We start from the raw sequence: 20117 nt of genomic DNA, 5'->3' as shown, positions 1-20117 counted from the left end.
TGTGAAGAATTGTGTTGGGATTTTGATGGGGATTGCATTGAATCTGTAGATTGCTTTTGGTAAGATTGCCATTTTTACTATGTTAATCCTACCTATCCATGAGCATGGGAGATCCTTCCATTTTCTGATATCTTCTTCAATTTCTTTCTTTAGAGATTTAAAGTTCTTATCAAAAAGGTCTTTCACTTGTTTAGTTAGTGTTATCCCAAGGTATTTTATATTATTTGTGGCTATTGTAAAGGGTGATGTTTCTCTGACTTCTTTCTCAGCCCTTTTATCATTTGTGTATAGGAGGGCTACTGATTTTTTTTGAGTTGATCTTGTATCCTGCCACTTTACTGAAGGAGTTTATCAGCTGTAGAAGTTCCCTGGTAGAGTTTTTGGGGTCACTTATGTATACTATCATATCATCTGCAAATAGTGAAAGTTTGACTTCTTCCTTGCCAATTTGTATCCCTTTGATCTCCTTTTGTTGTCTTATTGCTCTAGCTAGAACTTCTAGTACTATATTGAATAAATATGGGGAGAGTGGACAGCCTTGTCTTGTTCCTGAATTTAGTGGTATCGCTTTGAGTTTCTCTCCGTTTAATTTGATGTTTGCTGTTGGCTTGCTATAAATTGCTTTTATTATGTTTAGAAATGTTCCTTGTATTCCTATTCTTTCTAAGACCTTTATCATGAAGGGGTGTTGGATTTTGTCACAGGCTTTTTCAGCATCTAGGGAGATGATCATGTGGTTTTTTTCTTTCAGTTTGTTTATATGGTGTATTACATTGACTGATTTCCGTATGTTGAACCATCCTTGCATCCCTGGGATGAATCCTACTTGGTCGTGATGGATGATTGTTTTGATGTATTCTTGGATTCGGTTTGCCAATATTTTGTTGAGTATTTTTGCATCAATGTTCATGAGGGAGATTGGTCTGTAGTTCTCTTTCTTTGTTGCATCTTTGTGTGGTTTGGGTATCAGGGTAATTGTAGCCTCATAAAAAGAGTTTGGTAGTGTTCCTTCTGTTTCTATTGTGTGGAACACTTTGAAGAGGATTGGTATTAGTTTTTCTTTGAAAGTCTGGTAGAATTCTGCACTGAAACTCTCTGGTCCTGGGCTTTTTTTAGTTGGGAGACTTTTGATGACTGTTTCTATTTCTTTAGGGGTTATTGGTCTATTTAAATGGTTTATCTGGTCTTGATTTAATTTTGGTATTTAGTATTTATCCAGAAAATTGTCCATTTCTTCCTGGTTTTCCATTTTTGTGGAGTACAGGTTTTTGAAGTATGATCTGATGATTCTCTGGATTTCCTCATTGTCTGTTGTTATGTCTCCCTTTTCATTTCTGATTTTGTGAATTTGGGTGCTCTCTCTTTGCCTTTTGGTTAATTTGGCTAGTGGTTTGTCTATCTTGTTGATTTTTTCAAAGAACCAACTCTTTGTTTCATTGATTTTTTTGTATTGTTCTCTTGTTTTCTATTTCGTTGATTTCAGCCCTCAATTTGATTATTTCCTGGCGTCTATTTCTCCTGGGTGAGTTTGTTTCTTTTTGTTCTAGAGCTTTCAGTTGTGCTGTTAATTCATTGGTATGGGATTGCTCCATCTTCTTTATGTGTGCATTTAGAGCTATGAATTTTCCTCTTAGCACTGCTTTCATAGTGTCCCATAAGTTTGGGTATGTTGTACTTTCATTTTCATTGAATTCTAGGAACTCTTTAATTTCCGTCTTTATTTCTTCCTTGACCCATTGATGTTTCAGGTGGGCATTATTCAGTTTCCATGAGTTTGTGGGTTTTCTATAATTTTTGTTGTTATTGAGTTCTAACTTTAAGGCATGGTGGTCTGATAAGATACAGGAGGTTATTCCAATTTTTTTGTATCTGTTGAGATTTGTTTTGTGTCCAAGCATGTGGTCAATTTTTGAGAAGGTTCCATGGGGCGCTGAGAAGAAGGTATATTCTTTTGTGTTAGGATGGAATATTCTGTAGATATCTATTAGGTCCATTTGAGTCATAACATCTGTTAGGTCCTTTATTTCTTTGTTAAGTTTCAGTCTGGTAGATCTATCTTTTGGTGAGAGTGGTGTGTTAAAATCTCCCACTACTAATGTGTGGGGTTTGATGTGCGTTTTAAACTTTAGTAGTGTTTCTTTTATGAATGTGGGTGCTTTTGTATTTGGAGCATAAATGTTTAGAATCGAGACTTCATCTTGGTGGATTTTTCCCGTGATAAATATGTAATGTCCATCCTGGTCTCTTTTGATTGATTTTAGTTTGAAGTCTATTTTATTAGATATTAGGATAGCTACACCAGCTTGTTTCTTAGGTCCATTTGCTTGGAAAACCTTTTCCCAGCCTTTTACTCGGAGGTAGTGTCTGTCTTTGGAGTTAAGGTGTGTTTCTTGTATGCAGCATATGGATGGGTCCTGTTTTTTTATCCATTCTGTTAGCCTGTGTCTTTTTATAGGTGAGTTGAGACCATTGATATTGATGGATATTAATGACCAGTGATTGTTAATTCCTGTTATTTTTTTGGTTGTGTTGTGTTGTCCTTCTGTGGTGTATGTTGGTGTAGGATTATCTATTGCTTGATTTTTCATGGATGTGTTTAGCTTCTTTGGGTTGAATTTTCCCTTCTAGTGCTTTCTGTAGGGCTGGGTTTGTGGACAGGTATTGATTAAATCTGGTTTTATCCTGGAATATTTTGTTTACTCCGCCTATGGTGATTGAGAGTTTTGCTGGGTATAATAGTCTGGGTTGGCATCCGTGGTCTCTTAGTGTCTGCATGAGGTTTGTCCATGATCTTCTAGCTTTCATAGTCTTTATTGAGTAGTCTGGTGTTATTCTGATCGGTTTGCCTTTATATGTTACTTGGTCCTTTTCCTTTGCAGCTCTTAGTATTTTTTCTTTATTCTGTGTGTTTAGTGTTTTGATTATTATGTGGCGAGGGGACTTTTTTTTTGGATCCAGCCTATTCGGTGTTCTGTAAGCTTCTTGTATCTTCATAGGTATTTCTTTCTTTAGGTTGGGAAAGTTTTCTTCTATGATTTTGTTGAATATATTTTCTGTGCCTTTGAGTTGGTATTCTTCTCCTTCTTCTATCCCTATTATTCTTAGGTTTGGTCTTTTCATGGTGTCCCAAATTTCCTGGACGTTTTGTGTTACGACTTTTTTGTCTTTAGTGTTTTCTTTGACTGACGAATCTATTTTCTCTATCGTGTCTTCAGTGTCAGAGATTCTCTGTTCCATCTCTTGCAATCGGTTGGTTATGCTTGTTTCTGTAGTTCCTGTTCGTTTTGTCAGGATTTCTATTTCCAGCATTCCCTCAGCATGTGTTTTCTTTATTGTCTCAAATTCATTTTTCAGATCTTGGAATGTTTCTTTCATCTGTTTAATTGTTTTTTCTTGGCTTGATTTGATTTCTTCCCATTTTTCGTTCGTTTTTTCTTCCATTTCTTTAAGGGAGTTTTTTATTTCCTCTTTAATGGAGTTTTTCATTTCCTCTTTAAGGGAAGATTTTATTTCCTCTTTAAGGGAGTTTTTTATTTCCTCTTTAAGGAAAGTTTTTATTTCCTCTTTAAGAGAGTTTTTCATTTCCTCTTTAAGGAAAGTTTTTATTTCCTCATTGAGGAATGTTTTATTTCTTCTTTAAGGGCCTCTATCATCTTCTTAATGTCATTTTTAGGGTTGATTTCTTCTGTTTCTTCTGTCATGGTATGTTTAGGTCTTGCAGGTGTAGAATCACTAGGTTCTGATGTTGCCATATAGGTCTTTATGTTGTTGCCTGTATTTTTGCACTGGCGTCTACTCATCTCTTCCTCTGTGCGGTGCAGGTGGTGTCTGTGTCTGAGAGTGCCTCTCTTGTTCTTATTTTTAGTCTTGGTTTAGTAGTGGTTCTTGGTTAAATTGGTGCTATTGGGCTATTTCTTCAGGGGCAGCTGATTTCGATCGGTGAATTATATACTTATGATTCTGGTGATCTGGTTTGGTGTCTGGGTAGCGCCTTCTTCTGTGTTCCCAGGTCACATTTTGTTCATTTGTCAACTCCTCAGCTGATCTTGTTTCTTCAGACTTTAAACTGTAGGCATCTGAATCCTCTCCCAGATGGGTTTCAGCTGAGCAGGGTAGTCTCACCAACACCTCCAAGTTGTTGGGTTTCACAGGATCAGCAGCTGGGCCCTGGGTTGTCTTCAGACGGAGTGTTCAGATTCGTTCTGGTTCTGACCCACCGAGATAGCTTCTTCCCCAGATGTTGGGGTTAGGGGCGTCCCTGTTCCAAGCTGTGTCTGCTTGTCTCCGTCCCTGGGCCTGTCTACCTCTGCAGTCTGCCACCGGGCCTGTATGTCCCTGTCAGCTGCCGCTGGGTCTGTCTGCCTCTGGGGGCCGCCACCGGGCCTGAATGTCTCTGCCGGCTGCAGCCGGGACTGAATGTCCCTGTCGGCCGCTGCTGCCCGACCCGTTTACCTCAGCGGGTCGCTGCTGGGCCCATCTACCTCCACGAGCCGCCGCCACAGGCCTACCTGTGTCTGCTTGTCTCCGCCGCCGGGTCTGTCTACCTCTGTGGGCTGCCGCTGGGCCTGAATGTCTCTGCCGGCTGCCGCCTGGCCTGAATATCCCTGTTGGCTGTCGCCGCTGGGCACGTCTACCTCAGCGGGCTGCTGCTGGGCCTGTCTACCTCCGCGGGCCGCTGCCGCAGGCCTACCTGCGTCTGCTTGTCTCTGCCGCCGGGCCTGTCTACCTCTGTGGGCCACCGCTGGGCCTGAATGTCTCTGCCGGCTGCCGCAGGGCCTGAATGTCCCTGTCGGCCGCTGCCGCCGGGCCCGTTTACTTCAGCGGGCCACTGCTGGGCCCGTCTACCTCTGTGGGCCGCTGCTGGGCCTGAATGTCTCTGCCGGCTGCTGCCGGGTCTGAATATCCCTGTCGGCTGCCGCCGCTGGGCCCGTCTACCTCCACGGGCCCCCGCCGCAGGCCTACCTGCGTCTGCTTGTCTCTGCCGCCGGGCCTGTCTACCTCTGTGGGCCGCCGCTGGGCCTGAATGTCTCTGCCGGCTGCCGCAGGGCCTGAATGTCCCTGTCGGCCGCTGCCGCCGGGCCCGTTTACTTCAGCGGGCCACTGCTGGGCCCGTCTACCTCTGTGGGCCGCTGCTGGGCCTGAATGTCTCTGCCGGCTGCTGCCGGGTCTGAATATCCCTGTCGGCTGCCGCCGCTGGGCCCGTCTACCTCCACGGGCCCCCGCCGCAGGCCTACCTGCGTCTGCTTGTCTCTGCCGCCGGGCCTGTCTACCTCTGTGGACCGCCGCTGGGCCTGAATGTCTCTGCAGGCTGCCGCCGGGCCTGAATGTCCCCGCTATGACTTATAACTGTTTCTGCTTGCCTGCCTGTCTGGTTCCTTACCATCCATCAAACATCCTGCCTCCTCCAGGGAGCCTTCCTGACTGCTGGCCAATTTATTTTTATTTTAAAAACACATCTTTATTAATTTTTTGATTTTTTTTTTTCTTTCTTTATCCCCCCCCCCCTTTTTGTTGTTGTTGTTGTTTTTTGAGACAAGGTTTCTCTGTGTAACAGTCCTGGATGTCATAGAACTGACTTTGTAGATAAGGCTGTCCTTGAACTCACTGAGATCTGCCTGCCTCTGCCTCTCAAGTGCTGGAATTAAAGGCGTGTGCCACCACTGCCTGGCCTATTTTTTAATTTTTTTTTTTTTTGAGAAAGAGCTATATACCAAATATAGACCCTATCACTTCAGCCTCCTGAGTGCTAGCATCACACCTCAGCATCCTGAGTGCCAGCATCACACCTCAGCATCCTGAGTGCCAGCATCACACCTCAGCTTCCTGAGTGCCAGCATCACACCTCAGCATCCTGAGTGCCAGCATCACATCTCAGCTGTGGGGGTCTGCCAGAGTCCAGCTCCAACCTGTTACCACCTGTCAAAGGGTTCTTGAGTGGAGGAGAGAGGAATAAGGAAATAATAGATATAAAGATAAAAAGAGATGGTAAAGAACACAGAGACACAGGATAGCTTTGGGAGGGCCCTGGGTCAATACCTAGCTGCCCAGAGCTTTATTCAAAAGGGCTTTTTATAATATGCCAAGGGGAGAGGCAAAAGACCTCCCCCATGCAAGATCAAAGATTACCATACAGCCAAGTGTAGACCCTTCCAAATACCTGGTAAACATGCCTGTGGCCTATTTGCATCCTATTATGTAGCCCTGCTGGGTAAAGCAAGCCCAGATTCTCTAACCTTGAGTGAGGTCTCACTAGGAACCCTCTGTGGGCCATCACACTCAGCATCCTGAGTGCTAGCACCACACCTTAAGGATCCTGAGTGCCAACATCACACTTCAGCATCCTGAATGCCAGCACCACACCTCAGCATCTTGAGTACTAGCATCACAGGTGCACACCAGAATACTGATACTGTTTTCATATATTAAAGCATTCATTTATTCAATGTTGTCCACAGCTTTTGCTTCCACTTTGTTTTTTGCTTACTCAGATTGTGGGTTTCTTAGATTTTTCTTGGTCTGATAAACCAAGCTGTACATCTGGTGTCTGTGATGCAGTTGCTAGAAGGGTTGTTGGTGCCTGGAACAGGTAAATGCTTAGATCAGTACACACTCCAATGAAGATTTGCATGGCTCATTTACATACCTCAGATATGCTAATGAGGATCAATACCATTCATCTACCTACATTCTTTCATCTCAACTTCTCAAAAAAGTTCAAGATTAAACTCACCATCAGCATTCAGCAAAGAAGGATTGTAGGACTGAGCTTAGAGTCTCAATGTGTTATTTTCAAAGAACCAGGAAGTAGTATTTGCCAGTGATGGTTTTTGTCTTGAACAACAGATTTTGAATGTCTTACTTTGTGCTTCCTTTTCAAAATTTAGACATGGAAGAAAGGTTTGTTAATATAATAACTCCTTCTAAAAAAACCCTGGTTGGTAAAATATTTAAAACTACGATATGCTTTCATTTTCTGTCATGTTTTTAGGAATTTCTTTTCTTAAATATCTTTACTTTCACCAGGGCTATGGAACACACCTGATGAACCATCTCAAAGAATACCACATAAAGCATGACATCCTGAACTTCCTCACATATGCAGATGAGTATGCCATTGGCTACTTCAAGAAGCAGGTCAGTTCCCAGTGAAGCTTTGCTGCTTCAGCCTATTTGCATGCATGTGTGCATGCATGTGTGTGTCCAGGTGCACACACCTAATTGTGCACACATGGCAGCCAAAGCAAGACACTGGATGTCTTCCTCTATTGCTTTCTGCCTTATTGCTTTGAGACAGAATCTTTCACTGAATCTGTATCTCTTTTAAAAATCAAAAATTAGGGCTGGAGTGATGGCTCAGTGGTTCAGAGCACCAACTGCTCTACCAGAGGACCCAGGTTCAATTCCCAGCACCCACATGGCAGCTAACAACTGTTTGTAACTCTAAGATCTGACACCCTCACACAGATATACATGCATACACCATTGCACATAAAATAAAGATAAATAAATTGTTTAAAAAAATTAAAAATTAAAGGCAAATTGATTCAATATCTGGAAAATGTTCATTTCTGACAATGTCTGCAGAGAATTACAGTCCTAGGAACTTGGATGTCATTCCACTCTTGAATTTACAATCCTCTTGCTGGGATTAGTGGTGTACACACTGCTACCTCCAGACACTTTAGTTAATTTAAATTTGTTCCCTGTTTGATTTTGGCACTGTTTGATTTTTGATGATTCTGTTTGTCATGGTCTACTCTGTGTGGCTGCTGCTCAGAGCAGTGCAATGATGTTGGAAAGAGTGCTTACCTTAATCCTTGGCACCACGCTTGGCCCAGAGCCAGCCCTTAGCAGGCAGTTGAACAGTGTTACTATACATCATCCTGATAAGTGAACTGATTTGCCTTGTAGGGTTTCTCCAAAGAAATAAAAATACCTAGAACCAAATATGTTGGGTACATCAAGGATTATGAAGGAGCCACTTTGATGGGATGTGAGCTGAATCCTCAGATTCCATATACAGAGTTTTCTATCATCATTAAAAAGCAGAAGGAGGTGAGCTACTGACTCCTGTTCTGTCCAGGCCAGCCTCAGGGTAGGCTGCATTTCACTGTGTTCCATATCAGTGTGTGTGTGTGTGTGTGTGTGTGTGTGTGTGTGTGTGTGTGTGTGTGTAATAGCACACACATACACTAAATTGTGTGAAATACAGTATGTATACAGAACGATGACATCTTAACTTCATTGGTGCCTTTTGCATTCTGGCCCCTTTGCAATCTTATCTCTCTCCCTCTTCCTCCCCCCCCCCCTCCCCTCTCTCTTGTTTTTTTTGAGACAGGGTTTCTCTGTGTTGTTTTGGTGCCTGTCCTGGATCTTGGTTTGTAGACCAGGCTGGCCTCGAACTCACAGAGATCTACCTGGCTCTGCCTCCCGAGTGCTGAGATTAAAGATGTGCACTGTCACCGCCCAGCCTCACAGTCTTATCTCTTTGCTTTCATCCCCTAAAGGATCCTCCAAGACCATTGTTGATGCTTTAGCTTTCTGTCTTACATTACCCTATTTCTTTTCACTCAGGCAAGTGGCATTCTTTCAGGTTCTGTTCCAGGCTGCCTTTGAACTTCTGCAGCATTAGTCTGACCCACCCACTTGGTTATTATTTACCATACAGAGGCATTTCTTCTAGTGTCTGTTAATTTCCCCCTTTACACTGCAAGCTCTGAAGTCTTTCCTTCCAGATAATAGCTAGTTTGTTATTTGTATTGGTATGGCTTCCTTTATGCTAACAAAGAAATAGTAGTAACAGAGAAGACTCCAGATAGGGGTATACAGTGATTTAATGTTGTGTGATATTTTGTTTGTGTTCTTACAAATAAAGCTTGCCTGGAGATCAGAGGACATAGCGAGACACTAGTTAACCATAGAGGCCAGGCAATGGTGGCACATACCTTAATCCCAGCATTTGGGAGGAGGAAGCAGGAAAATAAAGTTCAAGGCCACCCTGGGATACACAAGATTGAACCAGTCTAAAAGAAAAACAGGTGGTAGCTCACACTGTTGATCCCAGAACTTGGGATCTCATGCCTTTGATCCCAGTAGTTGGGAGGTTCTTGACTTTAATTCCAGCACTAGGGAGGTAGAGATAGGAATATAAGGCTGGTGAAGACAGATTCATTCAGTCTGAAGATTTGTAGAGACAGGATGCCCTATTTGGCCTGAGATTTCATAGAGGTAAGTTTCTGGTGGCTGGGTGCTCTGCTTCTATGATCTTTCAGTTTTCACCATCAATATCTTATTGTTAAGACACGTCATTTTAACACTTTAAAAAAGGCAGAATGGCATAGATGAAAGTCCACAAGAACCATTTATGTATGTGAATGACATCAGTTCCAAATTAAGTAACTACTGTTACTTAATCTGCTGTTTTTCCCTGACAAGTTACTGAAAAAACACATTTGCTTTAAACCTGTCAGCTTTCTACTAATATCCTTACTCCCAGCTCTTTTGCTTACACCATGTGACCCAAATAACATCCAGAAAGCTTGTACTATGCTTAGTGACAGAAGTCACTCACTGAGTATTTTATTTAAAGTTGGGTCAGGCATGTGGTGCTACAGAAGTGAGCAGAAAGGCATTTTAAGTTAGAAAATCAAAACATCTTTGTTGCACAGTCAAAGATATCTGCCCAGGGGCAGTGATGGCACACGCCTTTAATCCCAGCACTCGGGAGGCAGAGACAGGTGGATCTCTGTGAGTTGGAGGCCAGCCTGGGCTACAGAGTGAGTTCCAGGAAAGGTGCAAAGCTACACAGAGAAACCCTGTCTCAACTCCCCCCTTCCCCCAAAAAAGATATCTGCCCAATAGGGAATTCTAAATAGGGCTGTAGAAGGATTACTAAAGGCAACAGGTGCCTCTGGCCTGCCTTTTTGAAGAGTTGTCTTCCCTCACTGTTCTCTAAAGCCTAACAAGCAAGTCTGGACTTGGCAGTTCTTTGGTGCATTGGTGGTTGCTGGCCAGTTGACACTATACTGTCAGCTGCTTGTTCTGTAATACTCCTCCAGCCATAAGAGTTCATCCTCTAATATCAGAGTCCCTTGGAAGTCTGCAGATTCCCATGGGCAATGATGTATTAGCTCTTAAAAACTAGGGGAAAGCAAGAAGCACAGAGTTATTTCAGATTGCTAAAAAAAATGGTTCCCCTTTTAAAAGACAATGTCTATCTCCTCTTTTCTGTTCCCTCTTGGCTCCCTCCTTTCCTCTTTTCTCCTTTACCCATCCCTCTTTGTCTTTAGTCTTTCCTCACACATACCATTAAATGGGAGTGTTTAGAATGTAAACATAGTTTTTTTCATACCCATATATAATGTATCTTGGTCATATCCACTATCTACTCCCTCCCTCCACCATTACCCCAGTATGTCTTCCATTTCTGACTCCCAACTTTATAACTTAAAAAACTCAGCCCCCCCAAGTCCTTTCAATGCTGCCCATTTGCACATGAGCTAGGGTTATCCACTGAGATATCAACAACCTATCAATGACCACACCCACAAAGAAAGGCTCTACCCATCCCTCAGAAGCCATCAGTTGCCTTTAGCTTCTCATCTAAGGGTGGGGCATTTGGAGTTCTTAACCCCTACATCATGTAATTTTTAACTCTTGTGCAGGTAACAACTCATGTATGTATGCACCAGCTGAATGGTGTCCAGAGGCCATCCTTTCACAGCATTCCTCCATCTGCTGCCTCTTAACATTCTTTCTGCCCCTTTCTTCCATGATGTTCTCTGAGCCTTTTGGGAGGGATGTGTTGATAGAAATGTTCCATCTGTGTCTTTACCTTCAGAGCCTTATTCTCAATGTTTTAAAGTTATATTTAAAAAGATTTTTAAAGAGAGTGCAATCATACCATAATAAAATAATTATTTTCTTGTAGAGACAGGCTAAGTATCTCTTATCCAAAATGCTCTTGACCCAAGAGTCTGTTTCTTCTCCAATATTTTCATTGACTTAAGATTGAGCATCTTTAATGAGAAAATCCAAACTCTGAAATATTCAAAAATGCCAGACACTACTTTTTGAAAGCTCCTTGAATAATAAAAGCAGTGAATAAGCTACATAAATTGAGAACTTTTTTTAGTCCCTGAATGCATACTCCATCAGAATCAGCTGAAGGTGGAGAAAGAACACTCTACTGGCCCACAGGTGAAATGGCTTCATCGAATACCTGCATGAATTGGGGGCTTGAACAAAGGTCAAGTCACTTCCAGTGTATAAGATGATGGGCACAAGAGCAGGTAGGAGCATTTGTTCTATGAGAAAGAAAGACATTACTTCAGCAAGAGAAAAGGTGATAGGCAGGGAGCTATGAAGCCACCTGTGTGTGCATATGTGTAGGTTGGTATGAGGGTGATTCTTCTATCTCAGTTCACATGTGAGACTACAAGAGGCTGGACCTTCAGGGCCCCTGATAACCTCTCTAACCAGCCCCTCTCTTTCCTTCTCACTGTTGGTCCTTTCCTTAGTGGCAAGGGTTTGTATAAATGTCACTAGTTGAGTGTGGTATGAAAGAATATATTTTTTAAAGTTATATTTAAAAATTTTATATTATATTTACGTGAGGTGCACACAGGCACACTCTATGACATGTGTGAAGGCCTGAAGGGTTGACTCTCTCCTTTCACCATGTGGAATCCCAGTGACTGAAGTCAGGTCTTTGGGCTTGATGGCAGGTGCCTTTACCCACTAAGCTGTGTCATGGGCCCCAAAATGGTTCTGCCTTTTACGTGCTAATCTGTATTTAGCCTTCCCTTCCTTTTCATCTCATGAACCTGTGTACAGCATCAAGAACATCGTCTCCTTAGTTTATCTGACTTGCCCTGAATCGTGGTGTGGCTTCTTTGAATTAAACACACTTTCTCTCGTGCTTTTCAGATCATTAAAAAGCTGATAGAAAGAAAACAAGCCCAGATTCGAAAAGTCTACCCTGGACTTTCATGTTTCAAAGATGGAGTTCGGCAGATCCCTATAGAAAGCATTCCTGGAATCAGTATGTATAGACACTTTTAAAAAGAAAAATCTTCTGTTGATCCTGTAAGATATGTTTGAAATGATTTCCAGAGTGCAGTCATTTGAAAAGCTTTCCTTTCCATGTGTGGCACTTCTGGTCTTGGAAGTGGGCAGCAAGCTAGTGTGGGGTGCTTGCCTGTGATCCCACCATTGAGAGACTAAGGCAGGAAGATGTAGAATTTGAGGCCAACCGAGGCTAGAGTGAGACACTGCGTGGGGATGGGGAGGGCAGTAATAAAGACTTTCTAATGTCTTTTTCTTCCTAACTCAACCCAGAGTACCTTTAAAAGAGTTATTAATATACATAATTTATTAAGGCCTAGCACTATACACAATGCTTGGCAACAGGAGTCTGTATTAAACAGCATGGAAAGTTTGGATTTTCATATTTACAATGGAGGAACTGGTCTTCAAATGGTTGTGTAAATTAGCATGCAGAAGTTTAGAACAAGAAGCAACCCACTCTGCTCTCCAAATGGCCTGCTGTGGACAACCCACCTTGACACCACTGTCACCTGCATGAACCTGTTGCCTAACTTCTCTTCTTCCCTCCTCTCCAATTTTATTTTACAGTAGCTTTCTTAAGAATTCTTTTTAATATGCTAAAAATGAACTGTACTGGATAAAACCATACAAAATGATTGGGATTTGTAGATTGGAAGCTATTAATTATCATTTGGCAATCTTATTTGGTGTGAACCTAAGTTCTTATAATTACCCCCCTCCACACACAAACACACACTCCACCCCAGCACACAGGCACAAAACTAAAATTCTCCAGGAAAGAGACAAGATGATGTTTCATTGCATCTGCCCTGTCCCAGTACTCTTGGTGCTGAACCCTGGATCTCACTTCCCTGTGTTGTTACTGTTAATAGTCAAATAGTGCCACATTGTTCAATGCCTAATGCTGCCAGGTATTCTTATGTTTTCATTTGTTCCCAATTCATTACTTTTTTCTTGTTCATCAAATGTTTAGCTATTTGGACTATTTTTTTTAAACATCAACTAATGTCACAAGGGCTAATACCACCTAGTTTCTATAGTTGCATTTTGTAGGTGGGTAAACTGAGAGAGAGGTAAAGTGACTTTTGGGGGGGACGGGGCGGGGTGTGTGTGTTCAAGACAGGGTTTCTCTGTGTAGCTTTGTGCCTGTCTTGGAATTCACTCTGTAGCCCAGGCTGGCCTCGAACCGACAGAGATCCGCCTGCCTCTGCCTCCCGAGTGCTGAGATTAAAGGCATGCGCCACCACTGCCCAGAGTAAAGTGACTTTTTAAAGGAGAACGGAAGAATCAAATCCAGATTGCTCAGACACCAGGTCTCTCTAAACCATCTACATTGCAAGCAGGGCTTGGCCGAGCAGAACAAGCACAGAGCCCTGTCCTGAGCTAAAATAACAGCAGCACTTTGTTGTGTGATAGTTGAAGATTTCTGACTTGCAGTTTAAAATGTCCTGGTTTCTTCTCCTTGTTTTCTTCCTTCTTTTGAAGAGTTGAACTTCCTGCCTTAGCAGACACTAACCAGCTGAGAAGATAGCTCAGGGAGAGAGCACTTGCCTCAGTAGTGGTGTGAGGTGTTGGCTTCAATCCCCAGCACTACAAAAGAAATTAATAAATCAGTTAAGAGAACAAAATATATTAATATAGCTGGCAGTCTGGGAAAGCATTTTATGTTGTAAGCTGTGTGAGAAAGAAAATAAATGCCATTAATTTCAGTGTGTTTCCCCAAATAGACATTTATTGAGACATGGCTGTCATGTGTGGTGCTTTTAATAAGTAGTAAGTATGTTATTCTCTTGACCCAAAGCAGTTCTCATTTAGTGTTTAATTTTGTTGACATATAGGAGAGACAGGCTGGAAACCAAGTGGAAAAGAGAAAAGGTAAGCAAGCCGGGCTAGAGGATATTAATGGAAGTGATTTTGTCCCTTCCAGCACTTTCTAGGAAAAGGGCCAAGTGATGTAATTGGTAAATAGCAGTTGGTGGGCTTCAGTTCCTAGGCTGGGACCTGTGAGGCTGAGCTGAGTGGTGATGAGGCCTGGAGCACGAACACTAATCCTCCCTCTTTACTCTCTATTCTTTCAAGTAAAGAGCCCAAAGACCCCGAGCAACTGCACAGCACCCTTAAGAACATCCTGCAGCAGGTGAAGGTGGGTGTGCTTCTTCATCTCATGCCCTTCTCTGAAATGATTTCCCACATGGCATTTCCATATGAGATACCTTATTTTATTTCTTTTATTCAAGAGCCATCAAAGTGCTTGGCCTTTCATGGAACCTGTGAAGAGAACAGAAGCTCCAGGATATTATGAAGTTATAAGGTTCCCCATGGGTAATGCTACTGCAATTTTCTCAGTATAGATATAAAACAAACGCTGCCTAAGGTGGACTTACTGCCCTCTGTGGTAATGAGTGTGTGATAAGTAGGATCACCGCGAGAGTGATGTCAGAACAGAGGGGGAAGTGGACGACAGTCAGGGACATTCTGTGCGTTTTCAATACACCAGTTGTGAAGTGCAGGTAGGAACCCTGTACACAGTTCTGGGTTGCAAAGTGGCTAATTGAATGTAGCTTCCTGCTGGGTTACAGATAAAAAGATACTAGGTTTTATCTTTTTTCTATGGGTTAAGTCTGCCAAAAGTGGTTCTTTGTTTTCCCCCCTTCTTTTTTTTTTTTTTTTTTTTTTTTTTTTTTCCTTCTTTTTTGGTTTTTCGAGACAGGGTTTCTCTGTGTAGCTTTGTGCCTTTCCTGAAACTCACTTTGTAGACCAGCCTGGCCTCGAACTCACAGAGATTCGTCTGTCTCTGCCTCCCGAGTGCTGGGTGGTTCTTTTTTTTTTTTAAGAATTGTTCAAGATAGAGGGTTGGAGAGATGGCTGAGTAGTTAATAGCACTGGCTGCTCTTGCAGAGGATTGGGTTCAATTCCCAGCACCCACATGGTGGTTCACAACTGTTTGTAACTCCAGTCTCAGGGGATCTGATTTCCTGAAGCATTGCATGCATGTAGTATGCAGACATACATGCAGACAGAATACCCATGTGTCTTAGTCACTATTCTATTGCTGTGAAAAGATACCATGACCAGGGCAACTCTTATGAAAGAAAGCGTTTAACTGGGGGCTTGCTTACAGTTTCAGAGGGTTAGTCCATTATCCTCACAGTGGAGAACATGATGACACACAGGCAGACATTAGAGCAGTAGCTGAGAGCTACATCCTGATCCTTAGGCAGAGGGGGAGACTGGGCCTGGCAATGGCTTTTGGAACCTGAACGCCCACCCCCTAGTGACACACTTCTTCTGACCAGGCCATCCCTCCTAATCTTTCTGATCCTTTCAAATAGCACCACTACCAGTGACTAAACACTCAAATATACGAGCCTTTGAAAAGCCATTCTTAGTCAAACCACCATACCATATACATAAATTTTTTGTCTTGCTTCTTTCATTCCTTCCTTAAGTCAGGATCTCTCGATGTGGCTCTGGCTGACCTGGAGCTCACTATGTAGACCAGGCAGGCCTCAAACTTACACAGAGAGCCACCTGGCTCAGCTTCCCAATGCCAGGATTAAGGGTGTGTGCTATCATGCTTGGGCACGTTTTTTGTTTTTTGTTTTTTTTGTAAAGAATCTTTCAAGGTAACATAATGAGGGTAGATTGAGCTCCTTTATGCCTGTACTTTGAGAAGGAAAAACTCTAGTAAATGATTTTTCCTATACTGTGAATGTCACTATGTATATTTCTTTAAGAAAACTACAATTTTTTTCTTAACTGTATTTCTGTGTGTGCATGATATGTGTGTGTGAGCAGAAGTGTAACAGCGCACAAGTGAAGGAGGGATGGCAACTTTGTGGAGTCGTCAGGTTTGTGCTGCAAGCACCTTTATCTGGTGAACCATCTGACCAGCTTCTGTATATTTCTAACCTAATTTTTTCCATATCAAAAAACTACAAAATAGGCTTCAGAAGTACAGAATTATTGAATTTGTGCTTCATCTATACTATGGTAACAGGAACAATTAATTGAGAATCCCCAAATTAAATCAGTTTGCCAGTGTGTGTGTTGGGTGTATGAGTACCACGGCACATGGGTACTTTATTTTTTGGTTTGATTATCCCCTGCGTGATGATTTTTTCTGAAGCATTGTAAACACTGTATTGGCAGCATATCTGAAGTGGTAGGTGTTAAGCAGAACTGTCCAGCCTTTACTCAAAGGCCCAGCTTCTTTTCTCCTCCTTCCTTGGTGAGAACTGCCCCATAGAGCTACTGGGAATTGAACTCAGGTCCTCTGTAAGAACAACATGTGCTATTAACTTTAGTGTGTTTGTATGTATGAGTGTGTAGATTATTTTAGGCTAGAGCAATGGTTCAGCACTTAAGACTGCTGACTGCTCTTTCAGAGGATCTCGGTATGATTCCCAGCACCCATATGGCCACTTACAACCCTCTGTAATTCTAGTTCTAGAGGATTCTGTGCCCTTTTCTGACTTCAAAGAGTACCAGGCATGCACATGGCACACAGACATACATGGAAATAAAATATCTATACAATTAGAATAACAACAAATAAATAGGTAAAGTTGAAAATCAAAAGTTAAAGTTTGACTTTCTTAATGGAGCCTGGAACAGAATTCATTTGTTTTTCTTTTAGCATTTTATGTGTAGGTCACTGATGTATTTGGAAATATGATGCTAGTTTCTTTCTTTGTAGCTTACCAGTACAACTGTGAGTTTAGTAAAATGAGCTCAGCCTGATAATTTTTAGCAATCAAAGATTCTGTACCAGTGTTCTGCCTGCCTCGCTCAGCATCCATGGGTCCAGAAAGAGATGGGAGGACAACAACTACTTAGTGGTCTTTTTTTTTTTTTTTTTTTTTTTTTTTTTTTTTTTTTTTTTTTTTTTTTTTTTTTTTTTTCCGAGACAGGGTTTCTCTGTGTAGCTTTGCACCTTTCCTGGGACTCACTTGGTAGTCCAGGCTGGCCTGGAACTCACAGAGATCCGCCTGCCTCTGCCTCCCGAGTGCTGGGATTAAAGGCGTCCTTTTAATGTTAGTGTGGCTGCAGTTTACATACCAGTCCTTTTCAGAACAGACTTGAGAATTATTTGGCTTAATCCCAAGAATTTCTTTTAAGCACAGCATTGGAGTGAGAAAAATGTAAGCAAATCAATAGCATAGATTTCTTTCCACCTCACCCTTGTCAGCTGTTGTAGGAGGAGTCAACAGTTGCTAATGTTGTTGTTTCCTGTGCAGATCTGAAAACCATGAGTGAACGCCTCAGAAACAGGTACTATGTGTCTAAGAAATTATTCATGGCGGACTTGCAGCGAGTGTTCACCAACTGCAAGGAGTACAATCCTCCTGAGAGCGAGTACTACAAATGTGCCAGCATCCTGGAGAAGTTCTTCTTCAGTAAAATTAAGGAAGCAGGGTTGATTGACAAGTGATTTCTTTTCCTTCGACACTCATCAGCAGTGTGCCTAAAGCAGGTGGTTTAGGTTTGGGCTTTTGTTGTTGTTGTTTATTTTTAAGAATTGTACATCATGGGTTGAAGAGACTTGTAATAATTAGCACTTTTGAAAAACAAGCAAAACCTCTTTTTAGCTTTTCAGAGACGTATTTAAATGAAAATCATAGAAATTTTTTTTTATTTTGTGGAATAGATTTTACTCTATTTACATATCTATCATGTAAATTTTCTCTGGCATGTCCAGTAGCTAACTATTGCATGGTAGATGATCAGGGGCTTCCTCAAAACCTGTATGTGAGGAAATTGCACACAGTACCGAGATTTAGGGGAATCTAGAGAAAATTTTGACCATGAATGTCTCCATTTTTTTCTAATGTAACATGAGAGTTTATTTTATTCTGAAGGACTTTAAGAAAAGGGTCCATGATACGCTTGTCAAGGTGAACCTTGTGATGTTTCAAGTCTCATTGTAGACCTTTTACAAATATATATTTTTAAAACACTCATCTAGATGAGGTGCTTTGAGCAGTTCTGAAAAATGCAGCTTCTGCAACAGCAGCTGCTTTGACTCCTAAGGACGGGACTTTCTATAAGTGCCCGGGACTTTGATCATTCTGTCTACCTATCACAGACTTGGGAGTGCACAAGCACTATTTAATAATTCTTGGCAGATATGTACCCATCTCATATTTGCCTTTGCTTGTGCAGGTTCTAAGTTCTAAAAGATCCTTTCCTAGGCCACAAAGGTGTCAACTTGAAAACATTGGAGGTTTTGTCAATGTTAAGACACATAGCCTAAATACTTATGAATGCCGGAGAGTCTTGCTCCAAATAGGTAAGGGTTCTTTGTATTTTCTGGTACATTTAACCCCATCAGCAATGTCTGTGTGAATATTTCCCATTTGCACTTCCAGATATGTTTGTCTGAGGTGAACTGAATTCTCACCAAAGTTTATGCCAGTATTTTAACATCTGCGTTGGTCATTGGTCCACAGTTATATCCCACTGACGTCTATCCACTAAACAATCTTATTAACCAATCTGTCTGGGGGCTCAAGCTTAGTGCTTGGATTTATTCCCTGATCACACTACATAGAAAAGTGGGACACCTACCACCCCAACTCTGGGAAAAACCAACTAATATACAACCACATTAAATGAAGGCCATCTCAATGGTCTCGACACTAATTCTTATGATGCAAATTTATAAACTGATTTTTTTGTAAAGGCTGAGGTTTTAAAAAAATGTATTTAATGTATGTTTTCTATCAGCATAAATTATAATGGGTTACTAATAGTCATTAAAAACAGCTTGCAGAGGTAGTGTTCTTGAAGGAAAACACCCTGGCAATGCTACTGAGTGCTGTTTCTGACATGGAAGGTATTCTATATGTTCAGAGTGTTCATTGAAGACCACTCTGAGGATGCCTCAACTTTTTGAATTGCAAGGAACACTCTGAGTAATGTTAGACTTTTAATGAAGAATGATGATACAGATTGCATTAAGTATCTCAGACTGTTTTAAAACCAGATTTTGCTGAAGCATCTGTCCAGCTTGATATCCTGTGAAAGTTTGGTATTTCCTTGGTAGACATTCTTATAGAGTATTGTCTTTAAAATCAGATGATCTCTTCTATATTGAAAGCATTTTTATGTTTTCTAATTTAAAAATTAATATTTTCTTATAGATATTGTGCAATAAAGCTGAAGTAGAATGTGTGGTTTTTGCAAATGCTTTAACAGCTGATAAAAACTTTACATTTGTAAAATTAATATATTGTACTGGTACAAAATAATTTTAAATTATATTTTGAAAAACTCTGTCTGGTGTTATGTTTTGTTCAACTAATAGTCTGAGGTTAACAGGACAATGTGTCAGCTGGCTGGTATGGGCATTGATTGTACCCTTAATCCTTAGCTCTTAAGTTTTTATGAACATGTCTAGAATTGCTGCAGTTGTAGGAATTTTTATAAATGAGAGAAGGTTAAGAGCACCTTCCGTTTTTCCAGAGGTCATAAGGTTGATTCCAAGCACCGACATCTAATGGCTCGTAATTAATTGCCTGTAATTCCAGCTTGAGATTTGATGGAACTCTCTGTTCTCCATAGATACCCATGCTCATGTGCCAACACACACACACACACACACACACACACACACACCAAAAAGTAAAATTTAAAAAACATCCAGTCTGCTGGAGTATCAGGAAGACACTTCTCTGTCTTTTGTGTCACTCACTAAAACACCACCACTGAAGAAAAATTCATTCACAGAAGTATTGTTAGAAATAAAAAAAATACTTCACATCATTTTCACTTTATATCTGTATTTTAAAACATCTCCCACCCTCAAAACTCTCTCTAGGAATTGTATCCTGTCTGGGTGTGAGCGCCCAGTAGTAGCTGTCATGTTCGATGACTTCCTCAGCCAGGAGCAGGGCTTTGGCCTTTAAGCTCTGTGTAGTATGAAAAGCAACGGTGTGAAAGGCAAATTTGGCAGAAGCACAAGTAGGAGGGAGGTGTGCATTACCTATCTTGTTCACAACCCTGGGTTCATCTCCACCAGTGCCAGTGAGGGAGGGGGGGCAGTT

The 20117-nt window shown here is 41.6% G+C and overlaps 1 protein-coding gene across 4 annotated transcripts in view; it reads left to right on the top strand.

Moving 5' to 3' along the window:
* Nucleotides 1-19347, top strand: part of Kat2b (lysine acetyltransferase 2B) — a 119850-nt gene extending 100503 nt beyond the window's left edge. For 3 of the 4 annotated variants that reach the window (XM_028890194.2, XM_037199902.1, XM_028890195.2), the window contains exons 12-18: nt 7024-7134; nt 7912-8055; nt 11929-12043; nt 13908-13944; nt 14149-14212; nt 14307-14391; nt 17310-19347. In XM_028890194.2, the coding sequence (XP_028746027.1) occupies nt 7024-7134; nt 7912-8055; nt 11929-12043; nt 13908-13944; nt 14149-14212; nt 14307-14391; nt 17310-17503 (750 nt within the window). In that variant the 3' untranslated portion in view covers nt 17504-19347. The remainder of the gene's footprint in view (nt 1-7023; nt 7135-7911; nt 8056-11928; nt 12044-13907; nt 13945-14148; nt 14213-14306; nt 14392-17309) is intronic. The other variant, XR_003736657.2, reaches the window with a different exon arrangement.
* The last annotated feature ends 770 nt before the right edge of the window (nt 19348-20117 follow it).

Source organism: Peromyscus leucopus, chromosome 16_21 (assembly GCF_004664715.2).
Source record: "Peromyscus leucopus breed LL Stock chromosome 16_21, UCI_PerLeu_2.1, whole genome shotgun sequence".
In the NCBI taxonomy this organism is placed as follows: domain Eukaryota; kingdom Metazoa; phylum Chordata; class Mammalia; order Rodentia; family Cricetidae; genus Peromyscus; species Peromyscus leucopus.
Note: the sequence above shows the minus strand (reverse complement) of the source record. Positions and strands in the feature narration are given on the sequence as shown.